The sequence below is a fragment of the Perna viridis genome, chromosome 7, assembly GCF_037379345.1.
Source record: "Perna viridis isolate PV_CMFRI_1.1 ecotype Kerala chromosome 7, ASM3737934v1, whole genome shotgun sequence".
Taxonomy (NCBI): Eukaryota; Metazoa; Mollusca; class Bivalvia; order Mytilida; family Mytilidae; genus Perna; species Perna viridis.
In genome coordinates, this window is record NC_142451.1 from 21,161,830 (window position 1) to 21,184,152 (window position 22,323).

Here is a 22,323-nt window from a genome sequence, read left to right on the forward strand (position 1 = left end):
CCAATATTGATTTACAATATTGGACGGCAACATCAGCAGAAAATGCGTCGTTTGCAGGATAAATAAATAAATGAGCTGTACTGTGTAAACAGGCCTGCTGGATTGTTTACCATATCTTTAATGAAAAGAGCTTTTTCAAAATGCCATTTTACAATCTTGATATCAATACTCATCAAAGTATTGAATAATAGCTTTTCTGTTGCTAGTTTTTACATGCAATTTATATTTACTTATTTCGTAAGAAAATTCTATGAAAATAAATTGCCACGAATAAGTCCCTTTATTATAGAAAAGGTCTTAGGCATATTATTAGTTGCGAAAATAAATGACAGCAAAATGGAATTGATTTCCTGAAATTCAAAAACAATTTGGTTTATGGTAATTATTTTTCTTCATCCTCAGGATATGATGCTTAACTTACACGTTTGATAATGTGATAGTTTTAAATCATTGTAGGTGTAGCGTTGCAAGTTTCACTCAAAGTTGGTATGCTGGAGAACAAAATTATCCTGCAAAACAGATTCAAGAACAGTTACAGATTCAGTGGCCTTCTTGGCAATGTCAATGGCAATCCTGATGATGATTTTGAACTTCCAAATGGTACAACTCTACCTTCAAACTTAACAGAATCTGAAATATACACTCAGTTTGGAGAACATTGTATGTACTTAGCACTAAGCTTGTCTGATTTATGGGATCCAATTCAATGTTTATCGGCAGTTAAAATTTTTCCCTTGTTCTTACAGCCAGATATTTTGTAAATTGGGGCCTTTGTTGTCGTACTGGAAAGTCTCTGTCCATATAACAAGCACAAAGAAACACAATAATGATTATGACATTGCTGATTAAAGTTATTTATCTATTTTGATAACAATTATATTTTCATTATCTATTTTATGAGTAAGACAATGAAATTGTACAATGTCACAAAAGATTTATCTTGATATGTTTTAACAAATGTGACTTTTGTAGTTTTAAAGCACTATTCCACTTGTCCAAATCTGGATTTTATCATTACAATTATTTGTTTTTCCACATCTTTCCTTTTAATAAATCATTTTCCAATTCCTTGATCATATTAAATAGGTATGCATTAACCCAATCATTAAAAAATCGATCTTTTTTAATCTTTAGGGAGAACTAATGAAAGTTCTTCTGTATTTACCTATGAGCCTGGATTTTCTTGGGAGAGTTTTCAGAATACAACATTTGTTCCTGTGTTCGGTGACACTTTCAGCCAAACAGACCTTAATGGGGCTCAAGCCATCTGTGGTGATAACCAGGGCTGTATATTTGATTACATAGCTTTGGGACAAGATGAAGAGGTGGCTAATAATACTAGAATTATACAAGAATCAACACAGCTGGAAATAGTTCAGGCTGGTAAGGAAAATGTGATTTTTAGGCAATGTCAGACTTCTGCTATAAAGCAGAATTCTTCTGCCTTTTCAAATCTAGATTTTTCCGTTATGATTCTTATATTTACCAAGTTCCATGCAGTGGCAGTCAATCTTTTGTTGTCTTACTAACTATTGCAAACAAGTTCCGAAATTCTCCACCTGATTCAAATCTAACTTCATTTGACAATAAGATTTTTTATTCACTTTTTCTTTACTGCAAGATTCTTGCATTTTCATAGAGAGCTGTCAGACCCTGTGCAGGAGCAGGAGCTTGTAAATTTACGTCCTATTTTGCCAAATTCTGCTGCTTTTTTTTTCAGCTCAAAATATTTGCACAGTTTTTTTTATCAAGGTAGTAAAAAAGGCCAGAATTACGGACTCAGTATGCATGGATATTTTGAAAAATATATTTCTGGTGAATTGGGAAAAAATATAAATGTTGCTAGTCTATGTCTTAACTTGAGGAAGTTGTTTAATACCTGTACATTAATTTGTTTTTCTATTTCGAATCTAGAAATATTTTTATATCCCCACTTTAAAGCAGAACAGTCTTCAGTGATCATTGTTATTAACATACTTTTGTGTTGGTGTTACCTCCAATTTGCTAGAACAGAGAATAAAATGACATCAATATCAGAGAGAAGGTTTTAATTTATCATTCAAAGAGTAATAAATGGAAGCAAGGTTATAGTGGTAATTAAAAGAATGTAATTCGGGGACAAACACCAGACATGGAAAACACACACACACAACAAAGAGCATAAAGTAACTAAAATAATACATACAAAGTAACAGTCTGGGGTAGAAGAAAGAGGAAAGGAAAACTATGACACGTTAAACAAATCATTTTTCATGGGGCAGTTGTATACACCGTAGTGATCCACGATTTTATGATGATGACCATAAAACTTCTGTAGTGATGACTTCAATGTTGTAGCAAGGTAACCCTGTTCTAGAAGCCTATTTGTAAGAATTCTAGGGCAATACAAAAAGTCTGCATAGTTTCGGCAGGCTCTTGCGTAATGTATGAGTTGTTATATGAACACACGCAGGCGCTGAAGGGATGTTGCCGCAGATGAAAGGAAAGTTGACAATTTTTAATGAAAAGTCATCACATTTGTCGTAGAGTTTGGTCAATAGTTTTCCTTTACCATTGATTTCAAACATATATGCATGGGATGAAAATACTAAATGGAAATTTCTTATGCATAGTGACTGTATATAAATGTTAACTGAAATGAAAATAATGCAAAGATAATATTGAAACTTTCTAAATGTTCCCAAATATAATTGAAACATTCACATCTATCATTTCAGAGAACAAGATACCTACTGTAACAGGAACACTGAGAATCAATGCTACTGTTAATGAATCTGTTAGTTTAGTGGCTGAGGCTCAGGACGTGGATGATGAAAATGTTACTGTAATTTTTGGTGGTAGCATCACTGGCAAAATAACTAACAGACAGAATGCTTCTATAACAACCACATGGACCCCTCAAGAGTACAATACAGACTACAATATAAGGTAGAGTTGGTTAAAAATGATAGTTTAGCATAATATATGGACACAGTTTCTTTGTACAACATTTCTTATGTTTATATATTAGTTAATAAAAAAGTTACTGAACTGATAAACTCTGGGTAATTGTCTAACGAAATAGTCAAAAAGGAAAGTTAATATAACAAATGACAATAATCAAGGCAAAAACTGGAAAGTTTGAAACAACCGCAATGGTCACATTTTGTTACAGGCGTTTCCAGTTGAAAAGGTGGGTTAAATCAAGTTTTACTGGGTACTACAACATGACATTTCTATTGTGGGCAATTGTTTGCAGTACTAACACTGGGTGAAGTTGATAAAATCTGAAGTCAAAACAGTATACAAGATATATAGATAATATTATTAAAATCCATAGGCCATAATCTTTCTGTCAAATTGTATTTCTCAATATGATCTCGATATTGGAAATATCATGCGAAGCAAAAGTAGGGAAACTACCTATTTGTTGCTCTTGTTACATTTTATTAACTTATGGCAATTATTTTTCAGTTATTATGCTACAGACAGTCAGAACGGTATATCCTCAACAGAGACTGTAGCTATATATTTATGTCCAGGCTGTACAAATGGTATTTGTGATTTTGCTAATTCCTTGGTTAGTTCGTCAAAGTTCAACACTGTACCATGCAAATGTGATGTAGGATGGACAGGTTTGTTGAGGTTTACCTTAACACATGCATAACCTTTGAAACTGTTCATGTGGAAAATTCTGCCCCATTGACATTATTTCATGTGGGAAAGTTTGATGTTAAAGCATATATTGATGTGAAAATTCAATCAGTATTTATCTCAGAAATTAAAGTAATTTTAGTCAAAAACCTCCCACAAATCTTACTTTTTTCTATGGGAAATTCTAAATTGTTCAATGATTTTGTGGGAGTCTCCCCCTAACATGGGAGGCTTTACAGGTACATGTATGCATCTCTGGGAATATATTAGGACATATATGGAAATACATGTTTTTATACATGTACAAACATATGCATACATATGTTTTCTAAATTTGTAAAAATACCATACTTTTTTAACATATTAAGTAGTAGTCTTTATAAGAATCAGACAGAAGGTGATTCATGTATGTCAAAAACCCACCAAATTCACTTTTATTTCTTGTCCAGAAACAGATTTAGAGCACAAAACCAGTCTTAGTTTTCCATTTAGCTGTTGTACTTTTGAGATAAAATTCATATAGATTGTACGTGAAATTAGCAATTGGCAAGAGTTATCCTTCTTGATTTGGTTTGATTTTGTTGATTTTAGTGGGAGGTTAAAGTGTATTTTTCTACAAAATACAGACCTTAATACAGAAAGGACTATTTTCACATAAAAATATAGCATACATAAACAAAAAACACATCATTTTGTGGGTTTTTCTACAGCATGAATCACTGTCTGAATTTTATATGGACTGGTACTTTTAAAGTCTAACACAGTGTTATTGCCATTTGGGTTTTATTTATATTTATTTCATTCATTAATCAGTTAGTCCTTATAATTTTTTTCCCATATTTTCTTCATCGTGGTCCTGAACATATGACAAACATATCTGGTGTTGCCCCTCATTTCACTATAGATATGAAAATATATTAATTGAAAACATTTTTTTCCTGTAATTTCTGAAAGCTCTGATTAGGTACGTGCAAAAGGCTTGTGATTTTTTGTCTGTCTTTTAAGCTTTGATTTCATTAAACATTTAAACTAAAAAAAAACAACAACATTTATTAGTCATGTCTCTACTCTAGAACTAATATAAGATGTAACTCAAAATCTCAGAAAAAACATTATTTAAGTGGTCATGGATTCAGTTTTTCACTATGCCAGTCTAAACATTTTTACTCTGAAGTCATGTGACTTCTGAGTTTTAAAACCATCTGATGTCAATCAAAAGAACTTCTGGTTGATAACCGCCTTAAAAGTACTTCCACAGCAAAAGAGACCTGGCAGATGATGTTTAAAATGTATCAAATTGATTATTTTGTATAAATACATTTCTTGTTTTTACAGTATACAATTATATTTCACATGATTGATTGTCAAAGAAAACATTAATAAACATATAGAAGTTTGAACTATATTTTATCAATGCTTTTGATGTCCTTGTATGGATTCCATGTGATTGGTTCATTTAAAAGTAAAAATAGGTTGTTAAGATTACAAATTGAGAAACAAAATGAAAATGAAATGAAACTAAAAAAAAAATGGAAAACGAAATTTTAATTGAAAATCATCAGTATTGTGTGCCATGGATGTCTATTACTTGTTGTGGGGAAAGCGCTGATCCCGTTGTAAATAATTAATATTCTTGGAAATACAGAAAGAACAAATTACCATCAGTGGATTATATAGTTTTTAAAATACCTATAATAAATATCTCATGACTTTCAAGGTTCAACGCCATCGGGGCTTTGATTCTTAATTGGTGGTCATTGCTATTTCCGTATGATGTTTGGTATGGAATAATGATAAGGTTATATATCGCTACTTAAATGTTTTTTATTGTTCATAATGCCTGATATTTTCTATTTAAATCTACTCATTGATACTAGGAAATAAAGACAATTTCTAAGACAGCTTAAACAAATTGACCGTAACGTTGCTGATGAACAGAAAAAAACCAATTTTAAATGTCTGAACTGAACTTTACATTGTACCCTATCAGGCTCACTGTGGTAATTTATCTCAATAACTACCATTACTTTTTATATAGTAAGTTGAGGAGTTTCCCTTCTGTATGTTGCTTTCATACTCAAGTAAAAAGAAAAACAAAACCGACTTGAAGTGTCTAAGTAGTCAATAATACTGATAGAATTTGATGTTTTGCCCATAAATGCATGAAAATGTCTGCCAGTGGACATTATAGTAAAATCACCTGATTTTTTATGCAGGTATCAATTGTGATAAGGACATTGATGGTTGTATTAATGATGCATGTCCAGAGCTTACTAAGTGTATTGATAAAACTCCTGCCCAGCAAGAGGCTGATAAAGTCTTGTACAGCTGTTCCAATTGTCCATCAGGTTTCGAGTTGATTGATGGCAAATGTCAAGGTAGGTCTAATGTAGATATTGAATTATGGGAAATAAATGATACTTAATGTAAATTTTGTATAGAGCTTTCAGTGATCAAGTTAAGTTTGTATACATATAAATTTTTTTGTGATTTTCTGATTTTAAGAATATCATTTAACCATCACTTAACATGGTTAAAAAACTGCAAGTACCTATATATTTGATATTGGTATTTCATGACATTTGTACTTGAATATTCAAAGATCCATTATATTTATTTTTAAAGGATCAAAATGTAAATAATCTCTTATCAAGTCTGCCACCAATGTAAACTCCCTATATTCATAATGAAGAGAATCATATTCCTAGCTGATATAAAACTTAGGAAATGTATGACTTTTATCTACACATTGTACATGTAGTTGACAAGGACATGGATTTAAAAGACTGTGACAATTTTGTTATGTCATTAGCAGTATGGAATTGAAACAAGTAAATTCAATGTTTTTCTAGATTTAAATGAGTGTACAAACACTACCCATCCAGTATGTGAACAGCAGTGTACCAACATTTATGGAAGTTATGTGTGTTCCTGTATGAATGGATACAGACTGAGGAATGGAAAATGTGAAGGTAATGCTACCCTTTATACCATACGGTCTGCATTGGATTTTTGTCTTGCACTTATTTGAGTATTTTTCATGGGAAACAAAAATTAGTACCGTACCACAAAAATATTTGTTTTCTTTTTTTCACTTTTGTTGAATGCCCTGTGATAAGTACCATATTTTTGTGTGTATAGTGCGCATTTATGTATTGAGCGCAGTGCAATTTTGAAGGTCTAAACGTATGAAAAAAAGTTTTTTAGACTTAGGTTGCAGTAAAATTTTGTCAGACAAAAAAATTGATATTTTGCACTTGATTGGTCAATTTATTTACCTTGATTCAGTATTTCCTATGAAAATATGAAGGAAAGAAACTTACATGCAGACTTAAACAAGAAGTAAACATCAGTAGCTACATGAATTGGATAATTATAATTTCGAAGGATGATAAAATTGACTTTGGATGTATGAATTGAAAGTCAGGAAAATCAAACATTTCTGGTTTTGGTTGTAACTCAAATTTCACAATTTTTCATTTAACATACTTTTAAGAAAGAAAATTGTAAGAAACAATCAGAATAAGTATCAGAATAATCATTTTCAGCTGTAAAAGCATTTAATAAGGAGGGTTTGATAAAAAAGGAATTAGTTACTTTTTGGTTTTTAGTTGTTTCAAATTAATTTCTAACCAGGCTTTATAAGAAGAAAATATTGTACAACCTTTGCATGAAACATGTTATTAAGTTATTTGAACATGATTTGAAGAAAATATCACTAAAAATTTAATACTTAAAGATGTATTTGATGATTAGATAAAATTTCTGTCAGTAACATTTCACTTCCGGTCGGTTTATTTACATTACGCAATGTCATTTCACTTACCAAAATCTTTAATTTCGTGGCCAGTTCTTATGTATCAATACACCCCCTTCTTCTGGAAATAATTTTTATGTAAAAATGTGCACATAATACACACCAAAATACGGTAATACCGAAATATGTACACATAAAAACTTGTCTAAACTGATCCCCTTATGGACTTTGATATTGGTTCAGCTTAGACTGATGTTTGGTTAATTAAGGTTCCAAATATATATTTTAGTACCATTCTGTAAGAATTAGGCAATGGGTTGCATATTATTTTTTCCCAATTGTTTGTTTTAAGTATATTCAACACATCAGAAAACACCTGAAAAGCTATTTTAATTCATCATGAAGAATCAGTGACATAGATATTTTTTGTATGGTTTATTTAGGAAAAAAGTATGGGAACATTTTCCCTCCATTCTTTCCTAGTGCATTTCTACAAAACTTGAGGAATCAATATCTGAAGAAAGCAAATTCTACAAAGACATAATAAAAAGCTTTGTCGTTATTTTTTTTTCTTTCTTAATATTCAACACAAGGTTATTGTTAGGTTGTTTTCTGTTCAAATTTATGTCATTCAGTATTAAGTCTTTCTGGACATTTTGATATCCTTACATTGAAGGTAGAAGGATTCCTCATGTGTGTCCTTCCCTCTGTTCATCCATCTAAACAAGTTTTTTGTGCAACTACTTATTACAGCTACTTGATATTTTGACAGAGGCTTTAAGGAGTTAGACCTAGGGTAGGGGATATAACTCTAGAAATCAATGATATGTTTGTACCATAATCAATTTCATGAAAGCCTATCAAACTTTTGTTTGAAACAGTATGAAATCAGTCCAAATTAAATTGATGCTTTCATGGGATTGATGTAAAATGCTGAATACAAACATTCCAATGATTTGTAAGATTTGTGTTCCTTACCCTAGGTCTACGTCCTTAAATAGGTATATGCCATATCGTAGGAACCCTACAAAATCAGATAGAAATATGAGACTTTTAAAATGATACTTACTGAAAGAAATTATGTGTCCATGTTTTCCTTGATAAATATCCAGTGTAAAGTTTGAGCTAAACATTGTATAAGAAAAATGCTGATATTTTTGTTGTCCTAATTGGTCAAAAATAGCATGATACGTGATAACAGCAAATTATCATTTGGTTGAGTTGATAAATTGTGATAACAATTTTGTACTACATGTATGTCAACAACAAACGATATTATATATAATAATCATTTATGAGTTATGCGCTTTTTTCACATAATTAATTGAATTTTTTTCTAAATTATCTTGTATTTAAACTATCATTTTTATTTGTATTATCATCCAATTAATATCACCACCTTAACACATTTTCAATATACATTTATACAGATGTTGATGAGTGTGTAGAAAGTACAAGCAACTGTGAACAGATCTGTAACAATACAATGGGATCGTATAGCTGTGCTTGTAGGGATGGTTACATACTCAATGGTGATGGAATCACATGCTCTAATGGTATGTTATAAATACAGACGTGATTTTCTTCTGCTCTTAAGTGAGAATTGCTTTTCAAATCCAGGTTTTACTGCTTCTTTTCTTTTATTAAGTTTACAAGTGTGGACACCGACTAGTATTGCCTGAGGGGCAAGTGTGGACACAGACTGGTATTGCCTGAGGGGAAGTGCAGAGACAGACTGGTATTGCAGGAGATCGTCATGAAAGCAGCGTGGCTATTTTTAAAATTAATCCCAGTCTTTCTATTGTAGTATGGCACCTTGGAACAATTTCAACGAGTTCCATTATTTTTTTTTCGTTATCTGGAGTGATAAGAATTAAGAATTAACGATGACAGTAGGACAACGTTATGTATAGATGGAAAAGTTATTTGGACTAGAATCCCCAAGAGCAATACCTGTTTTTGTAAAGAATTTACGATACTGATTCTCATGGTCTATGATCAGTTTTTAGTTGAGTCAGGGATTTTTATACGTGTAAATTAGCTATTTTATGATTCTTTTTTGATGGAAGATATTGTTTTGATTGGTTCTCTGTGAATGGGAAGTTTAAAACGTTTTAAACTTTTTAAGAGCTTAATTCATTATAGAAATCAAATGGTCTATAATTAAGGGTGAACTCCATAACTTCAAAAAGAAGATATATACATTTAACAATGCTTGTGAAAACTTTAAGTAGCTGTCTTTGTAAGAATCATGCAAAGTCTGAAAAATGTGATACACACCAAAAAAGGCTACATATTTTTATTATTGTAATTAAGTTGTTTTATGGGTGTATATTATGAAATGTGTAATTAATCATTCCAATCTGTCTTAGGAGATAATCAACATTGAAAATCCAGTAGATTCTATTGTATTTGAATGCCATTTACAGAGTTATCTCCCTTAATTTTGAAATCTACAGTGCATTCTATATAATTTTTATTTCCTATGAGCATGGGTAATAAGAAAAACCAAACGTTAATTTCTGTTTACTAAAGCATTTTAAGAAAAATATCAAAAATAAAAAATATGTAGGCTTTCCATCCATGTATCACATTTTGCATGATTCTTAGCTGGAGTGCTACTTAAATTAATGAGTTGCTATATTTATTGGACATTTTATCATTAGGGAAGAAGACAAAGAAACATAGTTTTAAGTTAAGGTTATTTATGCCTTTATTTATTATTTTAAAGTAGCACTATTCCTTCCATGTCATCAATACAGGATCTTCAGACACTAGAAAATAAAGAAAAAATATCATTACAGGGTGAAATATCTTTTGATATATAGATATATAACGAAATGAATAATGCATTTAAACTATTGACCTACATATACTTACTTAGATTGTCATTGCACATTTGTATTTACTTATAAGAAAAATAAATATGAATTAATTAACTACAAATTCATAACTTCAGTACTTAAACCCCCACTCCTTTCCCCCGAAGTTAAAGCAGAAGTAAGAAATCGATGAAAACACTTTGGTAATTAAGATGCTTTCTCCAAAATATTCAAAGAAAGATAACTCCAATTCATCATAATTATGGTTAATTTAATGGCTGTAACTTGTGGTCTCAGTATCACATTGATATTCCCATAGACTTCTATAGTGAAGTGCATATTTTTAGGATTTAAAAAAATATGAGAATTGATTCAATAAAGCTTTCACTTATGTAGCTTTTCTGAGAAGTGAGGACATGTTAAAAAAATTCCCACTAAAAAAGTAGAATGTCCACGAAGATCGAACAGAAAAATAGTCTTGAACTATAAATAGCAACTTTCTCTACTTTCACTTTCGTTTTGCACTCCTTAAACCAACCTTTTCATTGGAACATTTTTATGTTATAATATTAAATTTTCTTAACAAAAAGTTTGTCATCATATAGAAATGATGTTTGCTTTATTTTATAAGTCATTGTTCATATCTTTTGACAAAAGATTGGTTGGTAAAGAGGCAGAAAGAAACACACTATAATACAATACATGTACACCCGCTCATGAATATGCAATGTGATACTGGTACCTTATGTGTAAATGTCAATCAAACTGAAATTCTAACTTAGTCCATATAAAGTTTGAAAATGATCCTACAATATACTTTAAAGTCTTCCTCGGACATTAACATTTTGGAAGGTATCACATCATAACTCTACAGCATGTGTGGGGATATAAAAAGTATGATGAATATTTGGTAAACTAGCTCTAAATTAATTCCTTCCATTAAAAAAAAACCAAACAAAAACAAAAACAAAACAAAGGAAAAAAAGAATTAACATATATCTCCCTAATTCAAAACACATACATAAACATCAATTGACTTGAACTGTGTAAACTGTAAAAATTAAGAAATTTGAGTAATTTTAATCGAATAAGATTATTATAGTGTACTTCCTTACAGTGCACATCCATATTACTTAAATAGCTCTTTTGTAATAAGGAACATACCTTTGTTCAACTCTTTTCAGTAAATGTCCTGTACAAAAATAATAAAAGTGGTTTCACAATGGCTTGAACTACCTACAAATAAATTCAATTCATTCATATACTGTTAGTATCAACATGCAAGTCATACATTTGTATAAATGTTTTGAATATTCTCTAGATCTTACTCTATGGAGTTGGAATTTCCAATACATTTTCCACCAATAGTTGACTCTCAAAACAAAACAAAATTTTTTTTGGCCTGCAAATCCTGGAATATGCATAACTACATTGAACATTGCATGTTTTAATGACAACAAAAAAAGGAGTCGCACAACTTTTTCCTGCATTTACAAAAATGCTTCACAACACAGTTAAACTGAATGATAAAAAATAAAATGTTTTGCATGGTGCAGCTTTAAACATCAGAAAATATAATACGTTGAACAATTGGGGAACATATTGTAATACCACACTAATTGGGGAACATATTGTAATACCACACTAATTGGGGAACATATTGTAATACCACACTAATTGGGGAACATATTGTAACACCACACTAATTGGGGAACATATTGTAACACCACACTAATTGGGGAACATATTGTAACACCACACTAATTGGGGAACATATTGTAACACCACACTAATTGGGGAACATATTGTAACACCACACTAATTGGGGAACATATTGTAATACCACACTAATTGGGGAACATATTGTAACACCACACTAATTGGGGAACATATTGTAATACCACACTAATTGGGGAACATATTGTAATACCACACTAATTGAACACAGCTATTTATTTTGATTGTGGTTGTATGGTAAACAATCCCAGTTTCAGCTGGAATGGAACTGGTCAGATGAATTAAATGCTTACAAAAACACAGGGGTAAAATTAAATGGATTGAAATTGTGATTGCTGTATACACGTACTCCTAAATTTTGCTTTTTTAGAGTGTAAAAATTGTAGCATGACATTCAAAAATGGATAGCAAAAAATTTGTAGACTAAGTTACACTTTCCTTCATATCCTGTCTAAATAACGCACGAAAACTGTTGACCTATATGTAAAATGTAATTTAGACAGTTATGTGATAGCCAATGCATATTTGGAATTACTTCTAAAGAAACTGAAAATGGGAATCTAAATGGAAATTAAAGAATACCCTGCTATGTTGTGTCTAGACTCCACAATATCCTTCATAATTATTCTTTTATATTCAAAGTTCATAGAAAAAAATTGTTAGGGGTAATAATGGTTTTCAGTGTAAATAATCGGATCTCTCTTAAATGCAAACTTGATCAATATTTGATAAAAAGCAATTCTACTACTAAGTAAGAAAAAAAAACCCTACTAAATTCTTAAGTTTTTATCTGAAAGCCCTTAGGGTATGCAGAGACAGACAAGCATTTTATTGTTTTAGGTTTGAAGAAGTATTCTTATAACAACAGTCAAAGGGATGGACAGACAGACAGACATGCAACTTTGTGGAGTGTATCACATAATACCTTGAACTGTGGAAATTGTAATATTACAGTAAAATTCAATAATTTTATGCATTTTTTTAAGCAATTAACAGTGTAAAAATGAACTTCCTTACAATGCATCTCCATTGACCAATAATCTTAAATAGTTCTTACAATAAGTAACATACCTTTGTATAACTCTTGTCTGTAAATGTTTTGATAATAAAATAATAAAAGTGGTTTCACAATGGCTTGAACTAACTGCAAATAAAATTCAGTAAATTTATACACTGTGTGAACATGCATGGCATATATTAATATAAGAACAGCGTTCCAATATCCCCACGAAAAAAAAGATGTAGAAAACTTTAAATTCATAGAAATTTTATAAGTGCAAGATCCGTAACTTCTGTAAAAAGCATTCAACCATAATTAGTCAAAGTTAATCTGTAACTTCTCATAGTAAGACTTCATTCAAAAGGTCAAATAAATTGGTAAAAGCATTACAAAAAAAGTTTGGATAACTGTAAATTCACTGAGATTTTGTAAGTCCATAGGCTGTAATTTATGTAAAAATCATTCAACCATAACCTGAGTCAAACTTCTTATAGTTAGACTACATACAAAATATAAAATCAATTGGTAAAAGCATTACAAAAAAAGTACAATGCAAATTCACTGAAATTTTCTAAGTCCAAGGGCCATAACTTCGATAAAAATCAATCAACTGTAACCAAAGTCGACCTTAATCTGTATCTTTTCATAACAAGGCTTTATAGCAAAAACAAACTTACTTGATAGGAGCATTACATAAAAGAATGCATAAAACGGGGACGGACGGACACAGGGACACCGGGCATTTCCATGTCTTTTTTCCCACCAATAATTGAATCTCAGAACAAAAGAAAAAAAACATTTCTATTTGGGGCCAAAAGTATACACTTTCCCCTGTTCTTAGATTAAAGGGGTGCAACTCCCGCACAATGCAATGGATCATAAATTACAGAGAATAGGCACTACATTGCAGTGTTTTCCTAAGGCCATTATAGCGCTGTAATTGGAACCACAATGTTTCTTAGCACAGTGCTATCAGTAATTAATTTTAGTTAGAATGCATTATGGGCACTGTGCTATAATTTTGGAGGAAGGCCTAAGGAGCTGTGCTAAGCCAGTTTGCACTGTGCTATTTAAAAACTATGGAGATCACTGCATTGTACGTAAGACAGCACAGAATAACTTATGACTTACTAAAGAGTGGCAGACAAAGTAAAGATCTGCATGTTTTCACAAAACAATATGGAGATCACATGTACATTTCCTTCACATCCGGTCCATATAATGTATGAAAACTAATGACCTTTATAAAAAATTGTATTTTAGACGGTACAAAGTTCTTGCACTGTAAGAAATAAAATATTACAAACATTCAAAAAGCTAGACACAACCATCAATTTGATTGTAATAAATGATAAACACCCCTATTAGAATTATTTTAGACTCATCTTTATTGATCCGCAGAAACTACACTCATCAACTGAACATGTAAAATTGGAATATTCTAATATGCAGGTGTCCGAAGGACTTTAGTTAGATTGATTTTTTAACAAATCTAGTATCTGTCTTTAAATCGTACATCACACGAAATATTAGAAGATAAAATACTAATATATATAATGATATATATATATAAGCATAAAAACTTAAGTTTTTAAAGGAGCAACATTTTATCCATATTAAAAAAAGTTGCAAATTATATAAAAGCATTTCGCATACTAAAGTATATACATGATTTTCATGAACAATAATAGCCAAGGACGTAAAAAAATCCCTTAGTTGGTCAAAGTATTGAGTATATATTCTTAGCACAAAAGCGGCAATTACACCAAGTAAAGTAACAGTCAGCTGATCATCAGCATCTCTTATATTGTGTGTTTGATTGGTTAACACTGCGTGACAAAAGATTTTGGGGGATGTTTGTGGTTCATAACCACAAAGACTGTCAAATTATATCCTGAAAGCAACATTATCTTAGCTGTATAATGAACAAAATGAAGGGTGTAACGGAAAGTGCTATCATTTTCAACTTTATTATTATAGTGTTATTTAACAAATATATCTACTTCTAATTTTGCTTATTTCCACCTTTGCAAAATCAGGTTTGTTGACAAATAAGTAAGTGCATGGTATCTTTAAAACATTTGTTTTTGTGAACCCTAGCTAAGTGTCCAAGTTGAAACTCTCCTTTTGATTCATATCATCAACAATAAAGATAGTAACTTATTCAGTATCATTCTAATACTTTCCTTAGATGAAAAAAGATATTGTTGAAATTTTTGTTATTTCTGTACCAGTGAAAATATTTAAAAAAAAAAATAACTGCAAATATTTTTTTTGTTTTAAACATTTCTATTTTTTTGATGAAATAATTGCTTCAATCCTTGGCAACAGATTGTGGAGTATATCATCATGTCTTCGAAGTCTGTTAGATAGTGATGGGACTTTGATGAAGTATTAAGTTAAATTAAGTTGAAATAAGTAAATTCTGAACAGTTAATCCAATGATTTGCATAAATGTTTTATTCTAAAGACTGTCTACTTTGAGTACGCAATTTCCAGATTTACTATTTTTAAGTTACTTTAATTTTGTTTCATTTTTGATAAGAACCTGATTGATTTATATTCTATTATTTGTATCAACAGATCCAACATACAATACAACCCTGTGTAATGCAACCAACTGTGAGTTTGGATGTTCAGTGGAAAATAATGCTGCAAAATGTTTTTGTAAGACTGGTTATAATCTCAACAGTGATGGTAGAACATGTACAGGTAAGTCACAAACTCAACTGTGACAGAAAACTTGTACAGGTAAGTCACAAACTCCGCAGTGGGGAAAAGACTTGTACAGATAAGTCACTTATAAGACTTGTACAGGTAAGTTACACACTTAATAGTGACTTAAAAACTCGTACAGGTGAGGCAGAAATTGAAACAGTGACAAACGAACTTAAACATGTAACTTCTGCTGTAAAAGAAGTGACCATTGTTCAGTTTTTAGCTCACCTGGCCAAAGGCCAAGTGAGCTTATGCCATCACTTGGCGTCCGTCGTCGTCATCATCGTGGACAGATTTTAAAAAATCTTCTCTGAAACTAATGGACTGACAGGTTTTAAACTTGGCATGATTGTTCCTTAGGGTGTTCTGCACAAAATGAACATTGGGATTTTTGATGCATGAAAAAACATGGCTGCTGTTACTAAAAATAGAACATAGGAGTCAGATTGCAGTTTTTTGCAAATAACTCAAAAACCGTTGCTTTAGCAAATTTCTGGCTGTGGTAAAATTGTTCAGCATCATAAAATGGACCTATGCTAAAATTTTCAAAACAATTGGTCAACTGATGTAGGAGTTGTGGCCCCTGAAACAGTTTTTTTTTGCATTTTTCGTATGTGCAACTTTGAAAATCTTCTTCTCAAGATCCATTGCACAGAACTCAATGAAAGTTGGCATTTTTATTCCTTAGGGTATCCCACACAAAATGACCGTTGGGATTGTTGATTCGTGAAAAAAACATTGCCTCCGTTACTAAAAATAGAATATAGGGGTCATATGGCAGTTTTTTGCAAATAACTCAAAAACCGTTGCATTTACCAAATTTCTGGCATTGGGTATAATTGTATAGCATCATGAGAAGGACCTACGCCGAAATTTTCAAAACCATTCATTGACTAATGTAGGAGTTACGACCCCTAAAACAGTTTTTTTTTTCCACATGTACAACTTTGAAAATCATCTCTAAAACCATTTAAGATCATTGAATGAAAATAAGCATAATAGTTCTTTAGTGTATTGTGCTCAAAATGACGTTTGTGGTTTTAAATCCGTAAATAGATATGGCTGCCTACACTAAAAATGGGGTCATAAGACAGGTTTTTGAAAAAAGATTCAAAAATTGTCGCCTTTAGCAAAATTCTGGTTCAGGTCATGAAAACGCTATGAAAAGCATTTCTTGCATTTGACAATTTAGTTGATTTTAACTTAGCCTGTCTCATTCCTCAAGTTTTTCAAATAAGCAAGTGGTTAACCAGGTGAGCGATTCAGGCTCTCTTGAGCCTCTAGTTAAATAAATATTTTTTATTGTTCAGTACTAACTTTGGAAAACAAATGACTTTCTTATTATCTCAAAATGTTGATTATGCTGGTTAAATAAATACATCCTTGAGACTGGATGATGATTACATTCATTTTTAAAAAGTAAATTATGTAATCAGCATGAATATTGTTTAGAAGGCTCAGGTTGGTTTTTAATTACTGGAATCAGGATTATATTTTTTCTTGAACAGATATCAATGAATGCTCAACCAGTAAGGCATTCTGTCCTCAGAAGTGTACGAACACAGCAGGAGGCTACAAATGTGAATGTTATAAAGGATTCAAGATACTACCAGACCGAACATCTTGTGCAGGTTGTGTTTTTTTAAAATTAATTATTTTGCTTTTTCCAGAAATAACATATAAGTTGGTATGACAAGAACTTGGTCTGTTTGGTAACTAAGATGTGCTGACTTGACCTCGTCTTACACAGGTCTTCTCAACTCGCAAAAGGCCATTTCCAGAAGATTATCAATATTAATCAATTCATTATTAATTCATTTACTTTAGGTAATTAACTGGATAATTGACAAGAAGATCTAAAATTTCGATTATTCCATAGGTATTTTAATCTGATTAGTTGGACAGAAAGTTTAAATTTCTTCGTCAATTGTCCAGTAAACTATCTAAGACATTTCATCAAGTGGTGGTCATTTATTCAAGGAAAGACAACTCTATTCCCTGAAGTTAACTATTATATCTAATCTTGAAATTGCAAAAATGTCTTAATATCTCTATGATTCTTGCAGGAAATTATTAAGAGGTTATATTTTTTATCTTTTAGAATGTGATTCCAGTCACTATGGTGATGATTGCAGGATGAAGTGCAGTGCATGCTCCCCATATACAACTAAGTGTGATAGGGTCAAAGGTTGTATCTGTTCCTCAGGATGGACTGGTACCTTGTGTACTGAGGATATCAATGAGTGTGCTCAGGAGGGTATATGTGGAACTCTTGAGGATTGTGAAAATTCTTTTGGATCTTACGAGTGTGTCTGTAAAGAGGGTTATGAAAGGGCAGCTGATGGAACATGTATAGGTATACACTATATGTTAAGTGGATTTCCTATATAGATTAAATATCACAACCATTTCAATTTTCCTCATCTGGAACATGTTTTATACAGAAAATATTGTGTACATACTTACTACTATTTGTTATTTTAGGGCTGAATTTTTGGAAAAAAAATCTTCCTTATAGCTTAGGTAAGGGTACAAAAATCTATAATATAGGTTCAATTATTGCAAATTTAACCAAGTTGCATTTTTCACAATGTGATTTTTGGAAGACTCGTAATTGTATCAATGCATCAATGTGATCATTGGAGTTTTTAGTCATAAGTTTGATGATTGCTGTTTTAAACCAGCTTAGTCTCCCACAGAAAGAAAATCTTGTTTTCATATGCACTTTTTTTACACATGTTCAATCATATTTATAGAGTAAACTTAGATATATATAGTTTTGTATATAGACAATAACAGTGCACTGACATGATATAAAATTGATATATGGATGAGGCTTTAAACCATGGGAAAATGCGAGGCTGCGCAAGTCAGTGACAGTATATCATTTGTATTTAAATATATGGTCAATGCATTTTGACTGCTCAAATTTAACGGTTGCAGTATAAATAAGATTATCTTTCTGCTTTCTCAATTTTGAGTTATTGATGAATTCTATTTATAGATATCAATGAGTGTACAATTGGTCAGTTCAACTGTAACAGTGCTCAGTGTGTCAACACTGTAGGGAGTTACCTGTGTACCTGTAAGGAGGGATTTAATGGAGATGGTGTCAATTGTACAGGTAAGTTATAAAAGAAAGGTAACTCTTGTGTCAAGGTATAGGAAGTTACCTGTGTACCTGTATGGAGAGATTTAGGGACGATGATTTCAATTGTACAGGTAATAAAAAGAAAGGTAGCTCTTGTATCAAGGTATGGAGAGTTACATGTGTACATGTATGGAGAGATTTAGGGATGATGGTGTCAATTGTACAGGTAAGTTATAAAAGAAAGGTAGCTCATGTGTCAAGGTATAAAGAGTTTCCTGTGTACCTGTATGGAGAGATTTAGGAATGATGGTGTCAATTGTACAGGTAAGTAATAAAAAGATAAGTAACTCTTGTGTCAAGGTATAGGAAGTTACCAGTGTACCTGTATGGAGAGATTTAGGGACGATGATTTCAATTGTACAGGTAAGTAATAAAAGAAAGGTAGCTCTTGTATCGAAGTATAGGGAGTTACCTGTGTACATGTATGGAGAGATTTAAGGATGATGGTGTCAATTGTACAAGTAAGTTATAAAAGAAAGGTAGCTTATGTGTCAAGGTATAAAGAGTTTCCTGTGTACCTGTATGGAGAGATTTAGGGACGATGATTTCAATTGTACAGGTAAGTAATAAAAGAAAGGTAGCTCTTGTATCAAGGATAGGGAGTTACCTGTGTACATGTATGGAGAGATTTAGGGATGATGGTGTCAATTGTACAGGTAAGTTATAAAAGAAAGGTAGCTCATGTGTCAAGGTATAAAGAGTTTCCTGTATACCTGTATGGGGAAATTTAATAGCAATTTTATGGTGTCGACTTGGGAGGGAGGTCAGAAATGAAAGGGAGAAAATTTTATGTCAATATTGTAGGTTGTTACCTATGAGAAGGAGTTTAAGGGCATTGACTTCAGTTTGGTAGAAAGGTCAGAAGGCAATTTTTTAAATTATCTCTTATTTTATTTGTGCCACAAGGTTGTATTTCATTTGTTCCAAAGACTAATTATGTTTGTCATTTCCAGATAATTACTAGATAAAGGCAGATAAAAAAAGTTTGAAGTAGTTGTTTTGATGATTTGTACTAAAACAAAACTGTAAGATTTTGGTGTAAAAGTTGTATACGTATTGAAAGCTTTGACATGTCGAGATGGACATGATTCAATATAAGACAGAGAAAATTAATGTATAATATTTGACAGCCTTGGGAATAAAATGTTTGTTGTTTTGAAAAATTGTTTGTTGTAAAGGTATGTTAAACTTGCAAAACCAGAATAACAACAGATGTAGTTGGCATGACTGTTGTTAAAACTCTGAATGAACACCATCATGGTTTGGACATTCAGAAACAGAATCGCAATAACTATACATTAGAGTTAGAAATGTGTGTTTAGTACGGGTAAAAGATATTGCTTGCAAACAATAATACAAGTAAAATAATTATAAGTAGTTCTATATTAAAGTAAATTCACCATTAAATAGTGCAATGAAATAGTTCATGATAGTTGCAAATGAAATATGGTTATTGGCGAAAATGAGATTTTTTTCTGGTGCAAAAGCAATTAAGGTTTGAAGTTTACTCAGAATATTTTTTTTCAGATTCTATTCAGGAGCTTTGATGGACTGATTCGATTTGTCTCTTTGTTTTTAGTTCTTCATTCACTAGTTATATAATTGATACATATGGAGAAAACATGGATAACCATTAATTATAGATGAACTGCTATAAAAGCTTTAACAAAATTTAGAATTAATTGGTACTAAAAAGAAGTAATAGATAAAGCTGGAACCCTATTGCTATTCTATATATGGGTAAAAGGTAAAATAGGATTTTGTGAATCTTCAGATCCAATTTTACAGAGGAGAACGTGACAAACTTTCACATACATTAAAGTTGTAATTAGTTTGTCAGATGGTATTTTTGTACATGGGTGTGATTTGATTTCAGATATTGATGAATGCTTCTTAAAGACAGATGACTGTCAACATTCATGTGTTAATGTGGTGGGCAGCTTCAATTGTCTTTGTAATATAGGATTTCAGCTCAATGCTGACAGACAAACATGCTCTAAAGTACAAAATCAAAATGGTAAGTACTCAAAAAATGCTTCATTGAAAAATTACATCTGGCTTCATTGTGTGTTAAAGACTTATTTATGGGGAAAATTTGGGCAAATCAGTTCTTAAGGCTTAATGATGCACAATATGACCCAATTTATTAACTATAAGTCCAGATTAATTTAGTTTTCCAGAAAGTAGTTACATTGTATGAATTTGACAAACTTTACATATCAAAATTTTACAGTATTTAACTAAAAGGAACACCTGTTCAGTTCAATGCCAAACTTATATTATTAGAGCTAATGTCAATTTTCAGTAAAGTTTAATCGTGATATCTTGTCTGTACAACTTTTGTTTTACCTTGCAGTTGAAGACAAGTGCAGTGCCTTAGATTGTGACAAAATTAATGGCGGATGTTCTCTCAATGCAACAGAGGATGCATTCTGTTTCTGTAACTCGGGGTTTGAGTTTGTTGACTCTAGTAATTTGACTTGCACAGGTAATGTCATTTATAAGTGCATATACCTGTAATTTAAGTATTTGGAAAATTGTGAAATATACATCTTTATTTTTTAGTTCACGACTCTGTGATGAATGATTCAGAGGAATTCTTTCATATATATATATATAAACACACAATTTAGTAATTTTTTTTCAGCATTATATGTTAAAATTGTTCTTTTTTTTCTTTTTTTTTTTTTTTACACAAAATGGTGTTTAATTACAGTAAGTCTCTTGAACATAAAATGTTTAAAAAATTATAATATTTTGTGTAGTTATTGTTGTTGACATACATTAATGTAGCTATGTTGGTGTGTATATTTTTGTAGATATTGATGAATGTAGCAATGACAATGGAAACTGTGACCATATCTGTACTGATAATACGGGAGGCTTCACCTGTTCCTGTAATACTGGATATAAACTCATATCAGATGGAAAGTCATGTGAACGTAAGTGTAACCTACAACTCTCTTTAAACATGTGTTGATTGTATTGTCTGTGAGGCCTGACTTAAGTATTGCTTTTCCATTGCTGGCATTTACATTGAGATTTTAATAAGTTTTCTGATTACAGGTACGTCAGTTTTATATGAACGACTTGTGCTAGGCCAATCATATATGGTATGCATTTGAATTAGCATCACTACATCAAAACTTTCTGCATCCTAATGCATTATATGTGTTTGATAAAACATTTACTTTACTTTTTCTTTTTTTGAATTGGGAGAAGGAATTGGACAATAGAAAATAAGTCAATGCAATGGGGGATGGGGTATGGGGCAATGGGGAATGGGGGAATGGCTATGAGGTAATGGGGGATGGGGCAATGGAGTATGGGGTAAGTGGGAAGTTTATCCCATACAGGAACTGTATCTGTTTCATGTGTATCCCCCTGCAGTCAAGGTCTACATTGTTTTATAAATTTCTTCGTAAGATTTTGATGTTAGTTATCTTATTAGGTTAGTTTAACATGATCAACTTTTGCTAGTTTAATGGTATTTAGTGTATAGTTG

At 31.5% G+C, this 22,323-nt stretch overlaps 1 protein-coding gene and 1 long non-coding RNA gene across 2 annotated transcripts in view; one reads left to right on the top strand and one right to left on the bottom strand.

Moving 5' to 3' along the window:
- The first annotated feature begins 488 nt into the window (after nucleotides 1-488).
- The window catches only part of LOC148611766 (uncharacterized), a 36,499-nt gene continuing 14,664 nt past the window's right edge, over nucleotides 489-22,323 (top strand). Inside the window, exons 1-14 of the mRNA XM_088592632.1 lie at nucleotides 489-660; nucleotides 1,135-1,383; nucleotides 2,718-2,928; nucleotides 3,454-3,614; nucleotides 5,850-6,011; nucleotides 6,486-6,605; nucleotides 8,821-8,946; nucleotides 15,533-15,661; nucleotides 17,176-17,298; nucleotides 17,769-18,023; nucleotides 18,672-18,791; nucleotides 20,695-20,835; nucleotides 21,175-21,306; nucleotides 21,638-21,760. Coding sequence (XP_088448758.1) covers nucleotides 489-660; nucleotides 1,135-1,383; nucleotides 2,718-2,928; nucleotides 3,454-3,614; nucleotides 5,850-6,011; nucleotides 6,486-6,605; nucleotides 8,821-8,946; nucleotides 15,533-15,661; nucleotides 17,176-17,298; nucleotides 17,769-18,023; nucleotides 18,672-18,791; nucleotides 20,695-20,835; nucleotides 21,175-21,306; nucleotides 21,638-21,760 — 2,224 coding nt within the window. The remainder of the gene's footprint in view (nucleotides 661-1,134; nucleotides 1,384-2,717; nucleotides 2,929-3,453; nucleotides 3,615-5,849; nucleotides 6,012-6,485; nucleotides 6,606-8,820; nucleotides 8,947-15,532; nucleotides 15,662-17,175; nucleotides 17,299-17,768; nucleotides 18,024-18,671; nucleotides 18,792-20,694; nucleotides 20,836-21,174; nucleotides 21,307-21,637; nucleotides 21,761-22,323) is intronic.
- On the bottom strand, nucleotides 500-8,569 carry LOC148611767 (uncharacterized). Its single transcript, XR_015924193.1, has 4 exons — nucleotides 8,460-8,569; nucleotides 2,734-2,916; nucleotides 1,880-2,004; nucleotides 500-630 (listed from the first exon to the last, which is right to left on the bottom strand). It is a non-coding gene; the product is annotated as an uncharacterized LOC148611767 (long non-coding RNA).